We start from the raw sequence: 26449 nt of genomic DNA, 5'->3' as shown, positions 1-26449 counted from the left end.
GCAACAAGGTTGATCAAATTCTCTGCATACTCAAATAAACACTTGAGCCTTATGGCTCCATTTTTATAAAGATGATGAAATGAAACAAACTATGTGAAAATGTAAAAACTTCAAACACAATCAAAGGGTTTATTCTGTTCTTCAACAACTTAACTTTCTATCTTTTGACTTTAACTTTTACTTTTTACAGGAAAAAAGACAAAGGTAGGTTCATCAAATCAGAGTTTGTGCTTCTGGACCACATCCAGGTGAACAAGTGTCCTCATTTGTTGGAGGATGTCACATCTTCTGCCCTAGAATCTCCTCAGTTTTAGTTGTGCATTAAAAACAAACTGCAATGTGAAATCATATGCTACAGAAAAACAAAAACTGGACCACAGAGACTCCTGGCTGATTTCTTTGCTTTTGGCTACAAGCCGACGTTTTCTCTGCTGCAGCTCCAACTCACTCTTCTTTTACTAACTTCCCTTTTAGGAAGCAGCTTCTAAAACGAAACCTAACAAATCAGCTCTTGCTCCTTGTGAGCCATATGCTTTAGTTTTAAATGTGAATTTCCTTTTTACAAACTGTAGTGTGTTGGGTCACGTTGGGTAGGTTCTAACCTTTGCATAAACCGAGACACAGGTGCAGTCAGCCTTAGTTAAACCTCTGACTAATTCTAGTAATGGTTATTCTGCCAATAAAGTGGTTTTATGATGGTAACACCTACAGAGCTCTCCAAGACTTTTATAAATTAAAGGTCTAGCATTTCTTGAAGGAATGCATATCACCCACCGCCTTTTATGCCAGAAATTGAAACTAAGATCATCTTTTGTTGAGAAATTATAGAGTTACAGCCGTTTTGGTAAAACCTTGAAAATAACATCATGAGAAAAGTCATGTAATATTAGGATATCTCACATGATCTATTAGAGCTCGGAGTATGTGTTGTGAATGACTCTCTGCTACTACCACACCACATTTTAGCTCAATATTTGTAAAATTCACAGCCATTTTTGTGTAAGCTAATGTCGATTAGCTATGACGGTCACCTTAAATAGGCCAATAATTAATATTCTGAAAGTTTCATTAAGATCTGTTCACTTGTTCATGAGATATTTTGCTACAGACAAACGAACACACATCCAGACTTCAGGAAAAAACATTATTGCTCCATCTTAGCCTTCGGCGGCGAGCGATAAAAAGAGTAATGGAGGTTTAAGTGTCTAGTAGTGGATAAAATAAAAGCTGTTGCAAAACATATAAAACAAATATTTCTACTATAAGGAAAAAAGTCAATAACTGCAGTAAAGTTCAGACAACTCTCAGCTCATCCAGAACAGGTATTTTAGTCCCGGGAACAGTTTTCAGTGCAAAGTCTGCATCAGAAAGTCTAAACTTACTTCTTACCTCAGTTGTTAAAAAGAAAACTACATCATTCATGACATGATGGGATTTCCTCTTTTGGATTTCCAAAAATAACAAATCAGCTTCAAACGTTCCACCTGAAACCACTGATTTATTCAGTCTGGAACAGTCTGGAGGATTGTACAAGTTTCCTTCCTCACACTAAAACCCTGCTGTCTTCATCATGTTCGTTATCCAGTTAGCCACTTCAGTCAAACAGTTAGCATTCAGTGACTCAGCTCTTTGACTTTCTGAACTCAAGCTGTAATGACGCACACACACACGCACATTGAGTGAGCCTAAACATTTCACAGCATGTTTGTCAGATTCTGCAACATGTTCCAGCCCTCAACGAAGGAGGCTGTTTAATTGGTGTTACAACAGTAATCAGTGTTCTCGTTAAAGAAAAATAATAATAGTTTTGACAGCCATAAATTTGGATCATGTCTCAACAACGATTAGATTTACTACCATGAAATTTTGTTCTAACATTCATTCTTTCCAGATGACAAATCCTGCTGATTGTGATGACCTTCTGACTTTTAATCTAACAGACTAACGGCAGCGGACCCATTAAAATGAGTTATGATAACTTTGATGATGCCTTTATAAGCTGTCATCATTTCAAAATTGGTTCCTGACCACATCAGAGAAAACCAATTTCATTCCCATCAACCCCAGCTATGCTTTGCATTTAGGATAGGACAGGATAAATATCTCCATGCTAACATGCTAAACAAAGATGGTAAATATGGTTAACATCAGAGCTGCAGCACATTAGATTATTATAACACGTAGCTTTAAATTTTGTTCATTTGTGGGCTGTAGGGGAGCAAAATGCAAACAACATTATATTAGCAGGAAGATGAAGTCAAATAATAAACTTACCTAAAAGCTAAAAGGGCTTAGCATATCACCCATCACCTTTCATGCCAGAGTTTTAAACTAAAATCATCTTATGTAGAGAAATGACAGAATTGTTTTGTTAAAATGTTATGCATCTCGTATGATATCTCATGTAATCTGTTAGTGCTTGGAAAATCTGTTGTGAGTGACTGTCACCTATACCCACACCACATTTTAATACAATATATGTACAATTCACTGAGGTAGAGCCATTTTTGTAAAGGGTAAGGTTCATTAGTTGTGACGGCCATCTTGATTTGGGTTGACTTGAAAAGCTAATCAGTTGTACATGTGCGTCATGAACACTCACCAAGTTGTTCATAAAATTTTTTGCTAACAGACACATAAGCACAAGGACATACACAAACATGCGCAGAAAGCATTATCACCTGCCACTGAAGTACCCTGTGCAATCCAACTAAAACAAGGATTTGACAAAAACAACCCTGCATTTATACACAGACAGGGGTCATGATAAACAAAAGATTGGTGTGGCAATTAATAACCAAAATGATAAGAAATTATTTATGTTAGTTAAGTGTCCAAAAATGCAAAAAAGCAACGCACTTTCAAGGCATCTAGGAGTAAAAACATCTTACAAGGACAACCAAGACCAGTAATCAATTACAGACAGGAATTTTGGCCTTGGAGTAGACAAAAAAAAAAAAAATTGAGAATGACTCCATTTTTAACATTTTATGTTTTGTTACTCTGTCTTCATCGCCACTGAACTGGCTCATAACTAATTAACGCTCATTTGTTCTACACTTTTCAGCGTATATAACCTGTAACTTTTAACCAAAGGACACATTTCTAATTTGTGTTTATTTTGATGAGTTTATGCAACAGATGCTTCTTGCTTTAAAGACAGTGTAAAGTGGGATCTTACCGGGCATGTGCACCATTCTGCAGCTGCACACCCGCATGACTTCGTTGGTCTCGCAGAGCAAGCGACAGGCGCTGATGCTGTACGTGTCGTATCCCGGGAACTTCTCCTTGCTGGTGGAGCGGCAGTTCCCCCAGGGCTGGGGCAGGTAGGTCAGCTGCGTACACAGAGATTTATTAGACAGCAGTTTGAGTCACCCGGGGGAGAACAGTAGCAGGGGGAATGGTAGTGGAGGTCAGAGGGGGTGGTGGAGACGGTGTGCAGGGATGAAAAACACCTACCCTTTGCTCCTGACAAGAAACAAAGGTCTGGAAGCCGGGGGAGACGCCGAAGCCCAGCTGGTGGATGTACGGGGGCTCGTCCTGACTGTGGATCTGAACTCGGATGCCGGCCTCCAGAGATGTCTCATCTTCTCGCCGGGATGAAACAGAGCACAGGCACGTAGTGGTGCAAAGTGAGTGGGAATTTCAGACATCTGCATCATCTGACAGCTTGAACTCAGTTTGATGCTAACTGCAAACCATATTTCAAACACATTTCATAAAATCAACCAGAAGGGATTGATTTTATGAGCCACCAACTGTGCAAGCACAGATCTGAGGGAGTGGATTTAGTTCAGGATTTCTCTTTTACAAGTCACTATTTTCAGGTGCAATCAAAAAGCACTTTTTTTTTACAGTATATGCCGTGGAAAAATGTACAGTGGGTTGCAAAAGTATCCATTTCTCTTGGGAATCTTTCTATTTTCTTGCCCCACAACCTGGACTTTAATTGGATTTTTAATTTGACTAAAAGCAATAATTCTTCAAAAAATACTACAGATTAATGAAGTTAAATGAAAAGAATAAACTGGATTTAATTTTTTTTAGCCCCAAGTGTCAAGCATTAATTTCAGAATCCACATAATTTGTTAAATAATATCCACCTGTGAGCAATCTGAGTGTCAAATTATCCAAACCTGTCAAATGATACAGCCCTTTTCCGATAGCCCCCAGAATCAATACCAGAGTAACACTTCGAACTAGTGAGGGCTACCACCAAGCAAGAGACCGCATGCAGACTAAGGAACCCTCCGCACAAGTCAGAGACAAAGTTGTGGGGAAGTACAGATCAGGGTTAGGTTACAAAAATATATCCCAGAACCCTGAGCATCCCACAGAGCTCCAATAGATCCATTATTAGGAAATGGAAAAATGAAGCCAACAGAGTGTCATCCACCAAAAATCATGAGCATTATTCAGAAAAACCATCCAGGATGAAGAAGATAACCCTGGGCAGCTCTTCGGCAGAGGTAGGAGGATCTGTCCATGGGACCAATACAAGCTGCACAGAGCTGAGCTTCAAGGAAGTGGCAAAAAAAAATTTCATCCCTAAACAAGGCGCTGTGGTCAGCTGAGACCAAACCTGAACATTTGGGCTGTCAAGGATACCATGTTTGAGGCAAATCTAACACCTCTCATCATGCTGAGAACACTATCCCTACAGTGAAGCATGGTGGTGGCAGCATCATACTGTGGTGATGTTTTTTCTCATTAGGGACAGAATGATATGTACATCTCATAAATCCATATTTTATTCACAATGGAACACAACAAACATGAAACGTTGAAGCAAAGTAATTATTATACCCAGTCCACTTCCTGACCTGTTGCCAATTAACCCAATTAGTTGCAAAATTCTCCTCCAGCTGTTTCTTTTTCATACCACTTACTGTTCCAGCCTTAGTTGCCCATGTCCTGTCTGCTGAGATGTGTTCCTGCCATAAAATTCAAAATGAACTTATTTTCTTTTCCCAAAAAACTACAATTTCTTAGTTTCAACATTTGCTATGTTCCAATATAAACAAATTATGGGTTTATAAGATTTGTAAACCAGTGCATTCTGTTTTTATTGTCATTTTACACAATATTCCAACTTTTTCGAATTGGGGTTATAGAACGATTATCAAAAGGGATGGGTACTTTAGCAAGGCACTGTAGGTAGTCTTTAAAACCACAACAAAAGTATTAAATGATGGGAACAGATTACAAACAAACAAATGGTTTTAAGGCTTACTTGTCTCTCTCCAGATGGGCAGATACTCATCCTGCTGGATATCCAACATGATCTCCAGCCCGTTTCCCATTCCACCCTGCTTGGTTTTCCTGGATGTAGTCTTGTTGCCATTAAAAGTGTAGCATTTCCCATATCTGGTGTAAACCTGTGAAGGGACAGATTCATATCATCACCGTGAACACGACAGAGTCCACACACTGGTTGTGACAAGCAGTGCATTGAAATGACTGCAGAGATATGGAGCAAAAAATAAATAAACAAGCTGAGTGTTCGCCTGCATGAGTTGCTGAATATTACCCACAAACCTCTGGGCTCAGTCTGCTGGCTCAGTCCCTCATGGACTGAGATAAGCTGTATTTGAATCAATTTCTACCACTGGCTGTACAAACTCTGCACAGAGCAGCTCAATAGTACCGGCATCCCGTATCATCAAAAGACACAAGACACTTTTAAATCTTTTTTTCTTTTTTAAAAAAGATAATAATAAAGAGGCTGCTTTAAATAAGCTATCACAGCTCCACCTATCAGGGGAGCTGTCTCAGAGGGGACACATCATCTCTTTGTTTATGCCTCTCATCTAAACTGCAGCACTGCAGAAAATATCCAGCTTACAAGCCGTTTAACTTTTATCTCCTCGGAGTTTTAAAGGCACAAACTGTGAGCCACATGCAAACAAAAGCTCCAAAATCAAAAATAAAGGTTGGGAACCAGCGAGCGCCACCAAACACAGGGATGAGCACTCATTCTGATCTGTGTGTGTTTTCCCATCCTGGGTAAACTTTGATTCCAACAGTAGTTTGTTTTGAACCATTATTCAGTCGAGCACTTACGCAATCCCTCCACTGAACTGTGAAGGTACAATCAGAACATAGAAACCATAACCAGGTATGGCAGGTGTCCAGGTTTGGATCTGTCTTTGCATGGATGCAGCGTGCTTCAGGCTCTGTCAGAACAACACACTCCTTTTAAAAGAGAGTGGAGCTGAGTGTATCTCCTTTGGCCTTTTTAAACACAAAAACATTAGAGATATTAGGTAAAGTTGGTATCTACAGTATACTCTGACGCTTATATGTGAGCAACTGCAGGCAACACTTGGGTTTGTATTTCTGCCTGTCTGATCTTATGTTTTTTAACCACCATATAAAGAGCACTATTTAATTATTTACATGTTCTAACTGATACATTACAGAGTTATGTTGATGCCAATCTATATCACTCAGATGTGTTATAAATAGAGACAAGACTGGAGGCTGGAAATTGAAGCCACAAAGGATGAGTGCCCCCTAGTGGCTGGTTCCAGTACATTTTTAAAGTTTTATCTGCTCCGTGTAAATGATCAGGACATTTTTCTAACTGTAAAATTAAAATACACTTCAGATCATTTCTTTTTTGTTAACACATATTTCTTACTTTTCTGCTGTATGTTCCAATATGCATATTTAAAAAAAAAATGTTAAGTTTCAATAAGTTATTTGAGGTTTTATGAAAAATGTCATATTACACTGTGACTGTCAGTCTCACAGCCTGTTAATGGCTGGAAGGGGTCAGGAGGGACTTTTGAACGGAGGTTACAACCACATCCTGCCTGCACAGACTCTGGCCGCACTCAAAAAAAGACATTTTGACTTTAATTTTGAACAACAAGAGGGTTAGGGTTAGGGACTCCTCAGGGTTTAAGGGGTTAGGGCCTTTTGGCTCAGGGCTAGGGTTAGGGTTTCCTCAGGGTTTAAGGGGTTAGGGCCTTTTGGCTCAGGGCTAGGGTTAGGGTCTCCTCAGGGTTTAAAATAATTGTATCCAAACATGACATTAAAAAGGGGCATCTATGAAGGTATAAAAACTGAGAAAATTTCATGGCTGTAGAGGTCAAGGCACCAGAGAAATGACAGCAACACAACAAACAATATGAATAAACTGCAGCAGAATCATTAAATGGACAGTGACACAGCCCCGTTGTCTGCTCTCTGACTTTGATATCAGCTTGATCCACCTAATGAGCGCCATGATGTCTAAATTAGGGACACTGGCGAAACAACACAAGTTCTCATTTACAGACCACAGGGTGTTTCCGCATGTGAGACGGCTGAACAACAAATCAAAGCCACCATTATTGGTTTCAGTCAAGTAATTCTATGGAACGGTGGGCAATTCTGCAATGTCCACAACAGTGATTAGAGCAAGAAATGAGTATCGTTTAGAAAAGCTGCTGTTCAGAAAGCCAGCTGTATTTCATGCTGTAATAGACCTCTGGGGCCTTTGATCTCAGTGTTTGTGCATGCTAGTTTGTGCTCGGCGTGTATGCATGCGTCTTCGACTGAAGCACAAATGGTTACTCTCAAATTGAGTCTTGTTTGAGGATTCAGAGAAATGGCTGACAATTACAGATCACAGCTCAGGCTCTGATGTGGTACACATGGGTTTTCAGTTGCTTCTCTGACAGCCACTTTGCATGTTTCCAAATTGCAACATCTTTTCAGAGGAAGTGATTAGAAAACGGGAGGTGGCAATGGAGAGAGAGAGAGAGAGAGCGCGTTCAAGTACTCAAGTGTGACTTTTGACTGACATGTGCTATTAGGTTGAAATGGTTTAATCTCTATTTGGCTGGAGCTGAGGAGGTAAGCTGCACTTTATCATTGATTCCCCGCCTCCACCCGGGTTCATTGACACACTTAAGCCTCAACTGGCAGTCTTTATCTGATAGAGCAAGCAACTGAGGCAAAGGAGGATTTTTACTTCAGAAACACTTGCAACGCCCCAACCAAGTGCCTGGGTTCCGCTCTGAAACTTCTGGCTCTGAAGGACGCCAGTGCGTTCCCAAATGATATCCCCAGGGAGGAAGGGGGAAATTTTCCCATCACCTCACCCAGGAAATGGTTGTTGGCAGAGCTTCCACTGGTTTATTCCTCAGATACTGAACCCTCTTCGAGTTGCTCTCTCTCTCTATACATCTTCAGTGTGATTGATGGAGTGTTTTTCTCTTGTTACGGCTCACACCAAATTTAGCGAAGGTATCAGCGCTGACTTGGGCAGATCCCAAGTGGGGACTTGGCGCTGGTGTCGACAAGCTGAAGCAAAGCAGGAAGTTACAGAGTGAGAGAAAAGATCTATTGTATTCGTTTGAGTGAATCAAGAACGATATCAGGTCCTAATATAGCACTATTTGTGTTCTGTGCAATTTGAGACCTTGAATGGCATTAAAAAGTTGATTTAAACATGTTATCAGTTTCTCTATCATGCTGTTAAAGGTCTTACCTCATACTTTCCTCCACAAGCTGGAATCCCCAATAACAATGTTAATCTTAAACAGTTTTTCTGCATTGCTTTATAATTACGGTATTTACTTAAAATGACTCAGCTTCTAAAGATACCTAATTATCACCTATCTGTGCATGCATGTATTTGTCTGTTAGCAAAATATCTCAAAAACCACTTACAAATTTTTGTGAAACTCTTAGAAAGTAATCATTGGATGTACATCTACAAGTGATTAACTTTTGGAGTCAGCTTAATTCATGTTGGCCACCAGAGACAATCAGCCTTCGTCTACACAAAAATGGCATCAACTCAGTCAATTTTACACATACTGAGCTAAAATCTGGCTGGTGGTAGCTGAAACTCCTAGTGTTAACATATCTCATGAGATCTCATAATGTCACATGAGATCATGCATAACGTCATGCTAACGGCAAAACAAGGTTAAACCAAAATGTCTATAACTCTAATCTTTGTCATCATCAGACAATCTTAGTTTAAAACTCTGGCATCAAATGCAGCGGGCCACGGGCATTCTTCAAGGGACACTAGGTCTTTAATTTTACAATTTAAAATTAAAATGGCTGTTGGAGCTCTTCTATTCATAAAACATAAATTATGTACATTTTTGCAGATATATGCTTCTCATTTAAAGTTTTTGTGTTGATTTTTCTTTACTATTCAGGCAAAACCATACATGTTCCCAGTGTAAAATCTATTTAACAGAATTTAATTATAACAACATAAACAAACTTGATTAAACCTAAAAGCATAAAAGCAACAAAACAAAGCTTTGCTGTGTACCAGCAACATGCTTTTGGCCGGTTGCCTGAATTCACATCATTTGCATTCAAAATATCTCACCAATTACAATATAAACGCCTTAAATGCAAATGTCTTTCTTGCAAAGTGCGTTGTTTTTTTCCCCGCCCCTCAGTACTAAATGCATTGAGAGAACAAGCGTTCACCGTGTAATTCAAAAGCCCCAGTGGGCTAAAACCTTTAAACACCCTCTTTATGGCCGTGAACTGACAGGCCTAACTTTTCCCTTTTAAAAAATCTGCAGGGATCACTTCAGCGCTTCACTGGAGGACATCCATTTCCAGGCATGCCACATGTCATCGGGGTGGAAAACGAAGGATTTGAATTCATTTACGCAGGGTGGTAGTAAGTGCAAAAGCACTGATTGACAGATAAAAGCCATTAAGACTGGCTCATGGAGGTTTAAGGTTGACACAGAGCGTTCCTTGATTTAATGGCTTCATTACAACTTCCCTGCACTGAGACTAGAATCACAATGTGGCAAAATGAATATTTACAGGAAATTTTAAAAACATTTTTCCAGGATCATTGTGTGACAATGCTGCCTGTAAAATTGCTACTCTGAAAAACTTTTCTCTCATCCAAATATTTAGTATATTATTACCTTTCAAGACAAGACTTGGATAGAAAGTGTGGTGATTCCAGTGTCATTTGATTTAATTAATGTCATGACTTTAAAAGTGCTGTGTGTGAAACTCTGTGTATCAGCCTAATACTGTGACTGAATTTGGTTAAGGATGCAGAATAATTTCCAGAAAGAGCCTTCAAATAGATTATTTTGTATCATGTTATATTGTCTTATTTTGTATTGTTGTACAACGCTATCCCATATGCCCCATACCATACCATACCTTTCTGTCTATTCTCATGAATCACTAAAAGGTTTTTCAATGAGACTTTCAGAAAATGGTAAATGGAACCACATCTACAACTGTTTAATGTTTGAAGTCAACTCAATTTAAGATGGCTGTCACAGCCAAATGATCCTAGTAAACATATATGTAAAACTGGCTACAACTCAGCTAGTTGTACACATATCAAGCTAAAATTTGTTTTGCTAATAGCTGAGCATCATTCCCAACACACATTCTGAGAACTACACGTTGCACAGTATTTTTGCTTTAAACTTTGGCATAAACTCTCAGTGTTATCCCTGTTAGGTTGTGAGCAAAATAACTCATGGACACTAGACAAGTTTTCGTGAAACTCTCAGAAATTAATCACTGAATGGACATCTACAACTGCATCGCATGAGGTTGTGCAAGGTTTGACCAAAACGTGTCTCTTCATCCCTTCTAAGCATAACATTTTAGTTTAATGCAACGGCATAAAAGACAGCGGGTAATATGCATTCCTTTAAGAAATACTAGGCCTTTCATTGGTGTTGTGTCAATGAATTTCTATTCTTGAAGGTGTAGTTTCAGGAAAAATATAAACAAAAAACTTACTACTTTGTCTTTTGAGCAAAACATGGAAGCTTTTTTGAATGCAAAAAATAAAACCGTTCACATTTTATCACCCTCACAAAATGTTTTCATGTTTTCTGACGGTCAAAGGGTGAAGCCACAAAGCTGGCTTGAAAAGACCTGAGGGAGACCACTCAGTTCTCTCTAAAGTATCGTTGTAAACAGGCTTCAGAAGACAGTCTAAAAATGTAAGGTCTCATTCCCTCTGAACACAGAAGAATAAAGAATGTAAGGAATGAGTCTACAAAAACAAACAAAAAAAGCATTTTACAACATTTAAGTGAAGGGCACATTTTAGTTTTACTACATCACATTTTTCTGTTCAGGATTGGACTCAAAACTTCCATTTGTGCTCGTGTATAAAACCTTGTTCTGTGGAGTAACCGTCTCACTTTTCAGACTCGCAGCAAGGTGAATTTCTTGACACAGCAGTGGATGGCTGTTGTACTTTGCAAATAACTCTTGAGAAAAAACAGTCACCGGTAGTTGCACGTTTAAACTGGATGTGATTTACTCCACCTAAAGGCATGGCAGGAGAAAGGAAATTAGGGTCGTCACGACTATAAATCTTGTATTATCTGGTTTTCACTTAGGAATAAACTCATTGTGTTATTTAACACAAAACAGCAGAGAAATGCCACTTTTCTGACCTTTTATTTAATTTTATTTTTTGCAGATCTGAGGGATTTATAGTTAAGTAAATAAAGTCCACTAAAATACTAGTGTGAAACTTTTCTCTTGTTATTTTTCAGTGCAAAAGATGTACATTTCTTTTAGTTTCTCCACATAAGTCATTAATAGCATAAAATTTTAATAAAATCCTGACAATGCCAAGATTTATTATTCATATGCTTTAGAAAAACCGGATGAATATTCCAGTGTTTTGACATTACATTTGACATTTACTTAAATGTTGCCCAGTTTGTTTGAAACGCAACACAAAAAAAAAAAGCTTCAAATACCTCTTCTCTGTGGGATCATCCTGTTAACGCGACCATGAACAAGAACGTTCTGACTGGATTTTAAACATATTTAGCTCAAGATAAGGACAGAAAAAGTTTTGCAGTTTGGAAACTTTGAGAACATGTTTGCAAAACTTATACCAATAAGACCTCAGGGCCAAACCTTTCTTTTTTCACAAGCTATTTAATTTTTGCCTTCTGCCATGAAAGGTGGGCGATCATGTAACTGCATCTGTGTGTGTCATTGTTTTTTTTTTTTTTTTAATGAAACTAATCACTGAATCATGAACATTTACAACTGATTACCTTTTGGAGCCAACCCAATTCAAGATGGCCACCACAAAAATAGTAATAATGCAGCCAGTTTTACAGATATTGAGATAAAATCTTGTGCGGTAGTAGCTAAAAGTTACCTCCATGGAATACTCTGAGTCTATTTAAAACTTTGCCATTAACTGTCTGTTAGCAAAATATCTTGTGAACCATTAAACCATTCAAGTTGACCCCTACAGTTAATTGAGCTTAGTAATCATAAAAATGGCTACATTGCAGTCAATTTTAAAGATACTTAGCTAAAATTTGGTGTGCTAGTAGCTGAGAGGGATCCCTAATACATACTCCAAGTGCTAACAGCACTGGGCTTTTCTTTAAAACGTGGCATGGTGGCATGTGATATGCATTTCTTCAAAGAATGATAGTTTTCTTTTATAAATTCATATGATTGAGGATTATGGCAAAACAAATGACTGAGTCAGAGCTGTGAGACACGACACATAGATGGATCATAACCCCACTGCCTCCCAGTGTGGGTCACACAGAAACCAGGCAGAGCAGCACAGAGTTATGTGAGGCTCACAGGTTTTGCATCATTAACCTCCATCCCAGTGTCTGACTTGTAACACAGAGACACAAGACAAAACATTTCTGTGAACCATTTCCAACCTCCATTACACACCTGGGCATCAGGCTCCTGATGGGAGTTTAATAAAGTCATGAAAGTGGGGTAAATACAGCACGAACTCGGAGGTGGGATTGAATCACATGCTTTTGTAATTGTTTTCCAAATATAAATAAAATCTACATCTTCTGAAAGACAATAACCCTTTTGTGTTTGGTTGTTGGATTGACTGTGCCAGTTTATTTCTTTTTACATTATGATGACCTAAAAAAAAATATCTTATGTTGGTTTTGCTTTTGTGTTCCGCTGGGTGTGACGCATTGAAACTCAGATTTAAACCTGCAATGCTTGTTCTAGTTATTAGTGTAGGAGTTGTGACTAATCTCTTTGCTTTCTTTGTAGTCCTCTCTGCTCTGAGCACTTTTCAGAGCCCCCCACCCCACTCCCCATTTTCTGCTCTTCCCTACATATCCAAGCATACTCCACTAATGGAGCAGCGAGGGATGCTCTTGAAACAGTGGTTGAAAATGGACATGCTCTCCAGCACAATACAGCGACTCGCAAACACAAGAGTCCACTACATTCGGCACTTACAGCGATGTGAAAGCTTCCTGTAAGTACCGTGTGCACTAACATCACAGCCAAGGGCTCGTAATGGCGCTGTTTTATAAATGTGATTAGAAATTACTGTCATAATGGGGATAATTTATTTGGATCACCACAATGGGACAGGTCCCTAATCAGTCTTTATGTGTAATTGAGACAAATTATTTCCCGGAGCAAAAGCTCGCGCCTGTGTTCAACCAAGAACAGGTTACTAATTCTTGACCTTTAAAGTTGAACAGAGCTTATTAATTGTACTCCCTGGGGAACAATGGTCGCCACAAAAATACCCATGTTAAAAGGAGCCAATATAGTTGGAATTTTTTATGTGAAAGTATCATTAAGGTACTAAAAACGCCACGTTTAAGGAGCTATGTTGAAATATGGGTTGTTTTAGTAATTCGAGATACTCTTCATCATACTCAAACAGGACTTCTAATAGTTTGAAGACTGACTCAGCATTCACACTTCTGCTCTCCTGTATTTTTTTTTTTTTACGTTATTTGTAATCTACTTACGTTTGCAAACTTTGTGCGATTTTAGCCATTCATATATCAAAACGTTCAGCTCATTCAGGAGATTGGTGCCATGACTTTTGGTTTTTGTAACCATTACACTTTTCAAAATATTTAACTTTATTCACAATTATTTTACCCATACATTAAAATCTTTTCAATTCCTTCAAAAACATTGTTCTCTTTAAAATCGGCTTTTGCACACTTGCTCATCTTTTTGTTCTGCTACTGTTACCTTTTAGCTACCCTTTTGCTACTATACTGTAGCTTCTAGCTAACGTTTTGACATTTTGAGCGAGCCTTTTGACACCTTTAGCTACTCTTTCCTACCTTAGCTTCTATCAAGCCTTTTGAAAATTTCAGATTTTAGCTAGCCTTTTGCTATGCCTATCTTTTAGCTAGTGCTCTGCTTCAACAACTCAGTTTTTGTTTCTTCAGCAAGTTTTAGCAAAGTCATTCAGCACTTAGCATTCACACTGCATTTTCTGTGAAAAGGCAGTTCCTTTAGTTAAGTTTATTCTTTATAAGATTAGTTTATTTTAAAGGAATGTTTATTTCACTTCAGAGCTTGAGGTCAGTATTCAGGGAAGATGTGTAAAATAAGTTCAAGCCAAATATGATGTGTAATGGTGCTCTGAAGATTGCAAAGGAGCTCACTGCATGAGCCAAGTGTGCTTCCCCCACCCCCCACCTCATTTCGGCCACAGTTCTGATAAGTCATTCTGTACATTACACGCTGTTATAGCCGAGGAGAAATTCGCCGAGGGCACTGCACCGACAAACAGTTCTGCCGTAGGCATTTGTCTGACTGTCAACTTTGTTTTCCAGCAGCCATTTAGATGTTCAGGTTTAATTAAGCTACCTCTGTCATTAACAAAGGATCTCATTTCCTAAGCGCTCAATCTCACACCCCTCTTTCTGCTTGCAAACACTCCCACCTAACAGCTACTGATGAAATGCCGGCAAAGCTCCCCCGGCCAACCTTTTATTTAGTATTCATCATAACCGAGACACCTGCTGGTTGTTTTTCTTTACATGGACTCTGGGGAAAGGATATCTGTTCGATTGGAGTTACACGTAGAGGTTGATGAAAGTTGTGGAAAGGGAAAAGCAGGATCTACTATCTCTTGACAAGCATCATCAATTTAAAATATGGGCTATCTTCAGGGATGTGGGAGTGATGCCGATGCAAATAAATATCAGCTGCTCGCGCTTGTCAGTTTTTGACAAGTTATTCATAACTGTGCAAACGTATCAGCATATACAAATAATTGTGGTTGCAGCTATTTCAAAATGTTCCCTTTAGATGGGATGATGCATGTTGTTTTTCCTGCAGTGTGACATACCTTTTGTCCTGAGACTTCTAATGACATGCAGCACTTTCTTCATTCACAAGATGGTGCAATAAGTGCACTTACTCGCCTACTTACTCACTTATTCTCATTTCTTCCTCTGTTTTGAGCGCAGCACTGAAACAATATTTGCCTCTCAGCCCTGTAACATTTATGAGGGCTGGGATTTTTGTTTTTTATGCTACATAAAACAAGTAAACAGGTCTGAGAGGTGTTTTTTTTGTTCAGGAGAAAGAGTTTGTTTCAAGTCACAGGATCTGAAACTAGAATCCAAGAATGTTTGGCAGACATGGAGGCTTAAACTGCACACCTAAACGCACCACGTTTAATTTGGCCCACATCGCTGAAGTTGTGGAAGCAGATAAGGCAGCAATGGAAGAAAAAAAGGCATGCAGATCAAACAGAAATGAAAAACCTTGGACCACTGATTCTGTCCTTGTGTCTATCTGATGAAAGAAAGACGAAAAAGAAATTACAGGACCAAAGGACCTCAGGGGACCTGCAGGGGACTGATAGAGTTGATGATTAATTTCAGAAAATTAATGATTACAACTGAGGTGGTGACATTATAAACTCACTTTCTGGTACTTGTTCTTTTCATGAATTAAAAAAAAATCCACAGGTCCATTTAACCACCCACACACACACAGAGCTGCACTCTTGTCCAATTGAGCAAGCAGCTCACACTGCAGTTAGGAATACTAAGCATTCTCAAGAATAAATCACTAAAATGACTGTTTTACAATTATCCTGGTTTTCATCACTTCTTTCTTGGACATTTCTATTCAGCCTTCCATTGATTCATTTCCTTTGCTCCCCACTTTCCTCTGTGCTTAAGTCTGATCTATCACTGTTGTTGCAACACCTACTGTTCGCCAATGGAGGTCGATAAAGATTATGGATGTTTCAATGGCCCTATAATAGCAGGTTATCAGGAGTGAGAGCAGAGGACCACTGTAATCCCTGTCTGCACTTCAAAGACACTTGGGAAATCTGGCCTACTATTAGCAGAGTGGCGGGATGCCACCTGCCCAGATGTTTGGCATGAGGACTGCAGCGCTGCCAAACGGGAATCGTGGAGCCGCAGGAAGTTTTCCAGGAAGTCTCTGCACTCCCTAAAGTCAAGGACAAGGGCCTTTGAATTAAGTGTTTCATAGCATTTGACTTTTGTTTAAATTTTTAAATATACACAGATCACAATTTCAGGACTAGTGACAGTTAAAGTGGAAAACAATGATTATCTTGTCACAATGATGGTGCAAATTGAGTTTTCCAAGTTAATGTGACAAAAGCAGACAAAAATAGTAAACTAATGAGCTGACTGTCTTTGGCAATGACTGAATTGTTACAGTTAGACGATCTTCTGGGTTGTTCCCAAACTGCAGTGGCTGGGATCAAACCAAACATTTATGGGAGGAAAACTGACCCAGAAACAGGGACAATCAAGACTTTTGATGCATGTGGGAAGTAAAAGCTGACCAGTGTCATTTCATCTGAAAGAATAACTACTGTGGTTAAAATTGATAAAGAAATTTATCCCAACCTTGATGCTAACCTGTTTCCATCACGAAAGTGTCTGCAAGGGACACAAGTATCAGAACCGGACCTTAGACCAGTGACATTTGGATAGCTGGCTTTGTGTGCATCACTTATCTTGCAAAAGCATGGCACTGGGAAGCACTGCTGGGAGAAGCCAAGTTGGCAGGGGGATTTGCTGCTTTGGGCAATGTTCTGCTGGGACAGCCTGGATCCATACACATGGTGCCTTAAGAGCTGTTACAACAGCTGCAGGATTTTTCTTTCTTTTTTGTTGTTTTCTATCCAACTTGTGATGACTATAAAACACCAAGAGAGCAGTCTGTTACAATAAATGCTGGATTTTTCTTGTTTTCTTAGTGTTTTCTAGTAAATTTAGTGACTGTTGCAAATTGGTCTACTTGTCTGTCCTGTCTTGTCATCCCTTCTCGTTCAAGCCCTTATCCTATCCTATCCTATCTTAGCATATTTCATCTCCCCCATACAGTCTCAAGTTTTGACTTCACTATAACAAGTAGATCTCAGAATTGAACAACTTCAGAGTACTGGAAAAGTTTAATTCATGAAGACCCTGTGATGAGATTTACAGAACTCAAAGTATCTGCCATTGATGGGTTTGTACTCAGTATCAAAAGAGACCTTAAGAGATTTCGTGAAGTCAATACTTCAGGGCTGATTTGTCGGCAAAAAGGGGAACATACTTAATATTTGACAGATGCTCAAAATATCATAACTGGGTGTTTTGTTATGTGTCAGCTGATTAGAGAATGTTTAGGAGTTTTACAAAAGAATTTCCAAAGCAGTCAGTTTCACAATTTGTTGCAATGTTATTGAATATATATCTTTAGGTACTACTGACAAAACTGTTTACATTTCTTCATGCAACACAGTTTAGAAATCATGCATCAGAAGCTGCAAAGCTCATTCTGTTTTAGTCATAGCCAATGTTAGTCTATATGTACCACAGTTGTGACAATCTGAGGCCCATTTCCTGAGCTTTGACTGCTGGTTTAAAAAAACTCATCTGTGAAAGGGCCTCAAAATGTTGGAAGGCTTCCAGTGGTTACAGCCCTGACTGTCAATGTGCATCTCATCTCCTTAGAGTTCATTCACACTGAAGTTGTTTGTCGTTATTTTCAGCCAAAAGCCTCAGAGCAGGTCTGTGCTATTGTATGACTTAGATGTTGTCATGGTTGAGGCGATTGTTGCTATTATGAAGTCCATTACTGAAACACATTACTCGCTGTAGAAATTAGACCAAAAGAATCCCTGCCACAGACAACACAAACAGTGAACAATAAGCCAAATTCTTATTCTAGGGGGTCAGTATTTTTTTTACAGTGATCAGTTAGCCATGAAAACGTTTGTTGGTGACATTATTTGGTCAAAAACAATCTAAAAACAATACTTTAGGATTAAAACATTGATAAATGTTTAATAAAACCAAATAATAACGTTAAAAAAGACAAAATAACAGATGAATTATTTACTATGTTTGGTCTGAAAGCTGGTGGCACGGTGGGGAAGTGGTTAAAGCTGTTCGTCTCCCGGCCTTTCTGGGTGGAGTTTGTATGTTCTCCCTGTGTGCACGTGGCTTTTCTCCAGCTTCCTCCCACAGACCAAAAACATGCAACTCTAAATTGTCCCTAGGTGTGAGTGACAGCGTGAGTGGTTGTTTGTCTCTGTGTGTCCCTGTGATGGACTTGTAACCTGTCCAGGTGTGCCCCGCCTCTCCTGTAACCTGGAAAGGAACAAGTGGGTAAAAAAATGGATGGGTTGGATAGATAGATGGTCTGAAAGCAACATAAAGTATTCTGTATCCTGCACATTGAAGCTTCTAAGCGATAAAAGATTTCTTTTTACTTTTCAAGGTGTCTGGACCTCCAAGTGATTTTTGGGCTCACAGTCATGAGAAACTCTGTTTTCCAAGCTCCAAGCTACACGTTGTTCCAGACAAATCAACATCCTCAACCATGAGTCAGATCTTTGACGTCACAATCAACAGTTGACTCTGAAGCAGGTTAGAGTGGAGACTTACAAAATTACTGAAAACTGGAGAGACGGTACTTATTGGGATGGATAAATTTTCACCGTGGCACTGAAGACTTATTTGTAGAAATAAATGGTTTTATCCTTTTTACAAACAGGTTTTGACAAAGCTTTGATTTTACCAAGTCATCATTTATGTAATTGACAGAGGTTGATGCACAAACAAGGTGACAGAAGGAGGATTCTTTACCAAACAGTCAACTATTTTCTCATAATTTATTTCTGCAGTTTTTGGCACCTTAATACAAAGTTCCTTCATGTGAGATGAGATTACTGATTCTGGGAATGGCAGTAATATATATTGATACCAGTAAGTACATGGTATGTACAGAGTACAGGGTAACAAGTCACTTCACAGTACAGCCCTGTCCCAGAATACTCTGCTCTACTCTTAGAAGCATTTAGCTGAACTATAATCTATAACCATAAGTAGTAGAGCTACTACTTCATATTTAGCTAACAAACATGATTTTAGTCACTGAATAAGCTAGCAACTTTAAATAAATCTAAAAAGATGTCATTCTGGAGAAAAAGACACTGATGCCAAATAAGAAAATAACATAAAAAAACCAACTCTCTTTATTCTGGAAACTAACCAATACATTTTAAACCTATAAAAATAAACTGTTTTGTTTAAAACATTTTATTTCTCATTTAAAATGCAAACAGAAGCCTTTTTTTACTCCGCTCTCTTACGGGAGAGGAGATGGATATATTTTCCCCGTGTCACAGGTGAATATTGCTTCAACATTTCTAATACAACAATATCAAGAGGTATGCATTTTTTAACACACATTTTCTCCATGCGGATGAATCTGTGTCAAATCAATTTCAAAGGTGCTAGGCGAGACTTTGACCTTGTCTCGAGCTGCTCAAATTGTGACTGAATCCCATTAATACGACTCAAAGCAATTTCATTGCATTTAACAGACACAAAGCCAACATGAATGCTTCCAGAGACGAGCACTCTCACTGGCAGGGCTCAAATGATGCCGTGTAAAGACTTTACATATCTACTAAATCCGGAAATTAACTAATTTTAGTGCTATTTAAAGGGATATTCTGATCATTTTTTAAAGTAATGTTCTGTAAAATATTTATTATTAGTTAGCCATATTAGCTAGGGCATCAGTCATAGAGAACAGAGCATTAAGAAAGGGCAAAAGTTTTCATCCAGGCTTAGGTAATGGCTAGCTAAACAGTCAGCTGTTTTTTTAAAAACAACATACCAACTTAAAAGAACAACTTAGAAAGATAAGATTGGCTCTCCTAAAAGTTGCAAGAAGGCACTGAATGATGTCATCACCTGATTTGTATAATTGGCCAAAGAGAAAGACAAAAAGTGAGTAAAAACACCTTTAAAATCTTCAGAACTACAAATAAAATTTCTCTTGTCAATTCTTGCATCTTTGTTTTTATTGTCACAATTGTTATCCTCCTTTCCCTGGGCTTGGGACCAGAAAAAGTGAAGCAACGGAGACATTCTGAGTTATTTTACTGCAGTAATTTATTTTCCACAAATAAAATTTCACATTTACATGCCGCCCTGGCTGTAAGCCAGGGTGAGATCGGCCAGCAGCGGCTTTGTGGAAGTTGGCGACACTGATGCATTTGCGGCCTCAGCATCATCGGAATAAACACAATCTGCGCTCCGTACACACATTTACATCGTAACACGGGTTTTGTTTAGGTGACAGAAAAGCGACAAACTAAACAAACAATGCCATGCAAAAGTGTAAAGGTTTATATTAGTGAATGTGGTGTGCTTTCACACCGGTATGGCGTTTTTGTCAAAGACTTGTTTTAAAAGCCTGAAAAATGATAAAATCAGGCCCTCGTTTGACTGACCATTAGCCTAACCTGGAGGAAGACTTCTGCACTTTTCTCTTTACTCCGTGCTCCATGGCTGAAGTCACAATTAATAAGGTACCGATAACCATTTGACAGAACATCACTTTAAAAATGACCAGACTATCCCTTTAGGACGAAAAATTATACATTCCACATCCATTCTACATCAGGTTAATACATATGCAAGATTATTTCTCTGCTGGATCATTTGCATCTTTTCAGTGCAGACAAAAATACGAGCACACAAATAGGCACAGGCAGACACACAATCAGCATCATTACCTGAAGGTAAGGAAGCAGCTGCGCTGTGTTCTCCTCTTGTATTCTGCCTCCAGAGCATGTGTTATCTGTCAGATTTCAGTTAGGCCTCCAAAAACGCCTGACTTTTTTTTTTTTTAACAAACTAAAAAGCTGCACATTAGGCAGAAGAACTGTGACTTCTGCGACTCGTCTTGAGATCTATAATTCACTTTGACAGATGTCAGAAACGAACAATGTTTGTTTTGGCTGCGATGTGACAACGAGCTGAATTGGACTTGTTTACTTTTCCTGTGTAGCATGCGGAGATGAATTTTGTTGCTAATTGGCGTCACAAAAATGAACTGAATTTAATTCAATTGATCAAAAGAATACACCTCTGAAAGCACAAGGAGCTTAAACATCCTGCAGTCTGTAACTTTTGTGCTTAACAGTGACACCGCTGACACGGAGATCCCATGAATCAGCAGCTCCTCACAGTGACGACAAAGATAAGGCAAAACCAACTCAGGCTTCTTCTCATAGCCTTCCTTTTAAGAGAGCTTGTTGGTTATTAAAACCCAAGCATTCAATTCCAAGTGAATGACACCTAATAGAGGAGCTAAGAGGACTGTCGCTTGTTATCGCCCACAGCCGAAGGCGATAATGTTGTTGCTCGTGTTCGTGTGTGTATGTGTTTGTTTCTCTGTAGCTTTAGCAAAATACCTTGTGAACCAGCAGAGGGATTTTAATGAAAATCTCAGAAAGTAATCTTTAGTTGTACCTCTACAACAGATTAACTTTTGAAGTCAACTTAATTCAAGACGGCCACCACAGCTAAATGATCCAACCCAACACAAAAATGTCTGTAACTCAATCAGTTTCACAGATGTTGAGCTAAAATTCAGTGTGGCAGTCGCTCTTACAAAATCTCACAATATGGCATGCGATGGTACATAATGACATTTACGAGGTTTGACTAAAACTGTTGTAATTCAATCCTCTCTCAGCATAAAATGATTTTAGGCTTCCCTTCAAGAAATGCCAGGCCTTTAATTTAATATATTCAGAAAAAAAAAAAATATTTCACAGAAAAAAAAAAAGAGTAAAGTAGAATTATTTTCTGTAAAACAAAACAAACGTGGCCTTTGACTCTTCTCATTTGATGTCTTTCAGCTCCACCAAACAGTGACAAACAGAATGTCTCTAACTGATCAGTCCAGCAGTCGATACGTCAGTGCGCGCTCTGGGATGAAGAAATCAATGTCAGTCCGTTCCCTTGACACGTCCATCTCTGCCAGAAAGCCCTCATACAAGAAACGAAGCCCATCAACAGAACCTACCCAAAGGGGATAGCTCACACGGCTCATATTGATGTTTGAAGGCTTGCTTTGGTGCTAAGAAAGGCCCTTTGTATGTTCCATGGTAACGGATTACCCAAGCAAGCATGTCCTCCTTCGGAGCAGCAGCGAACACGAGTTTCCACCCCTCGTACCATTTTGAAGGGTCATTTTTTTAAACACAGCGAGGGATGAAACAAACAACAAGAAAAGCTAGGAGGGACCATCCATCACTTCCACTTGGCTCGGCCCTGCTGTTTGCTGAGTAGGAGATAAAGTTAGTCTTATCTTCAATTAAGCTTGATGAGACATCTCTGGGGCACAATCTGAAATGCTAAACAGGCAAGACTCAGAGGCTCACCTGGAACACAGGGTGTTCTTGATATGGAATTGATTAATGGAAAGTAACCCATTGATGCATTTGTGTGCAAAAAGGCAACAGTAATGCGGAAGAACTCCACCGGTAATGCTCACAATAGGTCCAAGTTCCTTCGTTTTGGTTTGTTTAGCTAAGTAAATAAAAAAGCATAATTGGTGTTGTTTCAGCTTGTCTATTTCAACAAATTAAAGGCCCAAAACTCCTTGAAGGAATAATCAGTTTTCTAAAAACCGATGATTGTAAGTGACGTTGTGAGCAGTTTCATCCATTATTAATGTGAGATGTGTCAGCACTCTGAGGATGTCAATTTCAAATTTAGCCCAGCATCTGTAAAATTAACTGAGTTATAAGCCAACTAAGATAATACGGCTTAGTTGTGGCAGCCATCTTGAATTGGACTGACTCCAAATGTTAATCAGCTGGAGATGTCGGTCCAAATATTACTTTCTAAGAGTTTCATTAAAATCTGTCCATTGGTTCATGTGACATTTTGCTAACATTACAAAAAATGAACACACACAGACGAAGGCAAAAACATTATCACCTTTCGCCTTCGGTGGCATGAGGCATAAACACACAAAAATCAATGAATGAAGCAGGTTTTGACTTTGAATTAGCAAAGCTAACAGTAAAACACCTGCTGCGCCTCCGTGGCCGTCGTGTGTGTCAGCAGAGGGAATTTCGTTGCGGTTATGGATTGCTGGGTGCCGCTGAACAGATAAGATTGATGTGCCGCAGCTCTGCCAAACAGACAATGTAATTAAAGTCACACAACCATGGTTTGGTAGCACTGGTGAATGCATTTAGCCATACAGTATCAGTTTCTCCTTAGGCTTCCCTGCTGAGTGCTCTTTGCTTTGACTTGTCCTATATCTCTCATTGCATATCTGAATTTTGTCAATAATGACATTCAGCCACATCGACAGACACATTATATATAGAAACAAATGTTTTGATTGGTTGTAATGTGGCATGGCAGCCAGTTTGAAGTTTAGATTGTATGAGTTTTAAGATCTTTCAGATTCAGCCCTCATTATTATTTTTTTCTGAAAAAACTACCTGTTAATCTTCATTTATCCCTTCATCCAGAGCACGTGACAAAATATGTACCTAACAAGTCGACGGGAATGTTTTGTGTACAGAAAACACTGCTACCCTTTTTAGCCACTTAAAGGCAGCACACACTTTACAAATCATAAATATTACGTCAATGTTCGCATTTTGTTTCATCTTATTTTTTCTATAAATAGATATCTATAAACCAAATTGAAAAATGTAATAAAATCAGATTTAGTACATTTTGGTAGCTGCTGTGTTTTATTTTAATTTAATTTTGTTGTTTGGTTGTAGACCAAATAATAATGGTTATATTTGAGCAGGCAAATGCAGGCAAGCAAACTGTGTGGAGAAATAGCGAGGGGTAATTAATTGGCAAAATTATGACCAAATTTCAAAATCAATATCTATTGTTTGACTACACTTTACATTTTAATAATAACTGCCCGCCTCCAAAGGACAAAGGTGGACTGTAATGTTTTTGTCCATATCTGTGTGTTCGTGTGCCTGTCTGCTACCAAAAACATCTCATGAACTACTGGATCCTTCAGGGGATGCTGCATCTTTAACTTTTTTAGCTTCAACCAGTACATGTAACAGAAAGGCTGAGCTAAGACATTTATTACCTTTGACGTAGATGACTACCAACTCCTGAAGACAATCTCAGCTCCTGAACTTTTTAATTCCTAATATAGATCACATTTTGTGCTTCGGGACAGCTATGGTAGAGTCAAATCATTCAGTGTTTTATTTTCCTGAAAAGAGTTTACCTGCTGTGCTCGAAAGCTGTGACGAGAGCGGCGACAGTAAACAAAAAAAAAAAGGGGGGCGAAATCGAGGGGCAGAAATTTACAACTGTGAGTTAAAAGAAGCTAAAACCTTCCCTGGAGCTAAGGGGACCTGCAGAGCCGCCTGATAGTACTCAGCGGTTTGTTACCACAAATGTCACCCTTCACTGTACAGATATTTATTTGTTTCACTGTTAATATGAAAACACTGACAGGAGCAGCTTTAAAAATGTCACCGAATGTAAATCATGTTTTTTGCTGAATTGTCCAATATCAATGCTCTCCTTGGCATTTAGGCTGAATATAAACACAGAAATAGATTCATAGAAGAATGATATGAGATGTTAAATAAGACACCTATAGAGGTCAGGAAATGCCACGAGTGCTGCTTTTACTGTTTCAGGACTGTAATAAGTTACAGAAAACGTATCAACTTTAGCCTTTGGCAGCCAAGGGATAGTTTGACTCGAGAAAAGTCAATCAGACAAACATTTGGAAAACACAAATTTGAATTTTGTGATTTTACATCATCAGACTTCAGCAATCTCTCAGACGAGGCAGTGGCTTTGTTTCCAGTGTTTTTACTGCCAGCTGCAGAAGGTGAAAGGGCGATAATGTATTTACATATGTCTGTCATGTTGGCAAAATATATTTAATCTCTTGCAAGATCTTTTAACGTCGCATGAGATCATGTGTAATGTAATTTATAAGGTTTCATCAAAACAGCCAAAGCTTCTAAGATGATGTTTATTGCTCTGGCATAAAAGCTGGCAGACAATATGCAGTTTTTTAAGGAATACTAGGCCCCTTTTGTATTCTTTTTTACAATGTTTTCAACAATTAACTGTACTATTACTCCCTCCTGACTGCTGTTTTGCTTCAGATGGAGCCACAAGAACACAAATGCAGAAAAACAACATCCTACATTCTTTGTAAATCGCCTGCCAACGAGTCTGCATTTTAGCCATTCGGGTCAAGGCCACAAAAAAAGCATCAGCCACAAGTTGAGCATCGGAACAGAAGAAGAACCACAACAGTCTGCTGCGGCAGAACATGAAATTGTGGTGCTTTTAGTCCTGGAAATTGCAGGTACTGTAGCTGCAGAGTGATCATTAAAGCACAGCAGAAATAACGGCGATTTCACGTTAATGTGTGTTTCAAGCCTTATTAAAGCAACTTTCACTGAACTTTCCTAAAAGGTTAATCTGCCAAAATGGGGTGACGACACAGAAAACTGATAATTACAGAGCAGATGCCTCTGAGCTCTTCCTGGCCGGCCTGCAACATATATTTTTTAATTGCCTTGTGATTATGTGAATGCTGAGTCAGCATTTGTTTGGTTATTTTTTTTCCGAACTTTTTATGTTCTACTTCAGAAAACTTTCAGCTACTTTAACCATTCATACAGCTATAATTTTGGGGTTTTGCAACTTTTATATTTTCTGAAATATTTAACTATATTTACATTTTTTTTGTTAAAATGATACAAGATCTTCAGGTCCTTGAAAAACTAAATTGCTTTTTAAAAACCTCTTTCAGCAAAGTTGCTTCCTTTTTAGGTTTTAGTTATTTTTCTGCTGGTTTTAACTATTAGCTTTTGTTTTGATTATTTAACAATTCAGTTTCAGCAAATGTAGCTACTGTTTTGCTATTTCTTACTTTAAGTTACTCTTATGCTCACTTTAACTTTTAGCTAATGTCTAGCTAATTTTAGCTTTTAGCTTCTGCTTTGCTGGTCTTAGCTGTTTTTCTAATTTTACCTTTATTTTTTTGTTTAGCTTATTTTATCTTTTATATGTAATTGTTTTAACTTTAACACTTAAGTTTCAGCTTCTTCAACAAATTTCAGCAAAGTTATACAGTATACAAGTTATACAAGTTAATTTCAGCGCACTTGGTTAATAGTTTTTAGCTTTTAGCTACTGTTTTGCTGGTTTTGGCTCTTTGCTTGTGTTCTGATTGTTTTAACTTCATCAGTTCAGTTTTCGCTTCTTTCAGCGAAGTCACCCAGCACTCAGTATTCATACTATATTTTTTGCAGAAAATGCAATTTCTCTCGTTTCATATTGTGACACATAAATCGCCTCAGTCTCATACATGAGAACATCCATAT

The 26449-nt window shown here is 38.6% G+C and overlaps 1 protein-coding gene across 1 annotated transcript in view; it reads right to left on the bottom strand.

The window, feature by feature from the left end:
- The window catches only part of asic4a (acid-sensing (proton-gated) ion channel family member 4a), a 107422-nt gene that overhangs the window by 15700 nt on the left and 65273 nt on the right, over nt 1–26449 (bottom strand). The window contains exons 2-4 of the mRNA XM_017420735.3: nt 5234–5378; nt 3460–3587; nt 3182–3335 (exon numbers count right to left, since the gene is read on the bottom strand). Of these exons, the coding sequence (XP_017276224.1) occupies nt 3182–3335; nt 3460–3587; nt 5234–5378 (427 nt within the window). The remainder of the gene's footprint in view (nt 1–3181; nt 3336–3459; nt 3588–5233; nt 5379–26449) is intronic.

This window comes from Kryptolebias marmoratus, linkage group LG6, assembly GCF_001649575.2.
Source record: "Kryptolebias marmoratus isolate JLee-2015 linkage group LG6, ASM164957v2, whole genome shotgun sequence".
NCBI classification, from domain to species: Eukaryota; Metazoa; Chordata; class Actinopteri; order Cyprinodontiformes; family Rivulidae; genus Kryptolebias; species Kryptolebias marmoratus.
The sequence above is the reverse complement of the archived record's forward strand: the minus strand, read 5'-3'. Positions and strand labels throughout refer to the sequence as shown.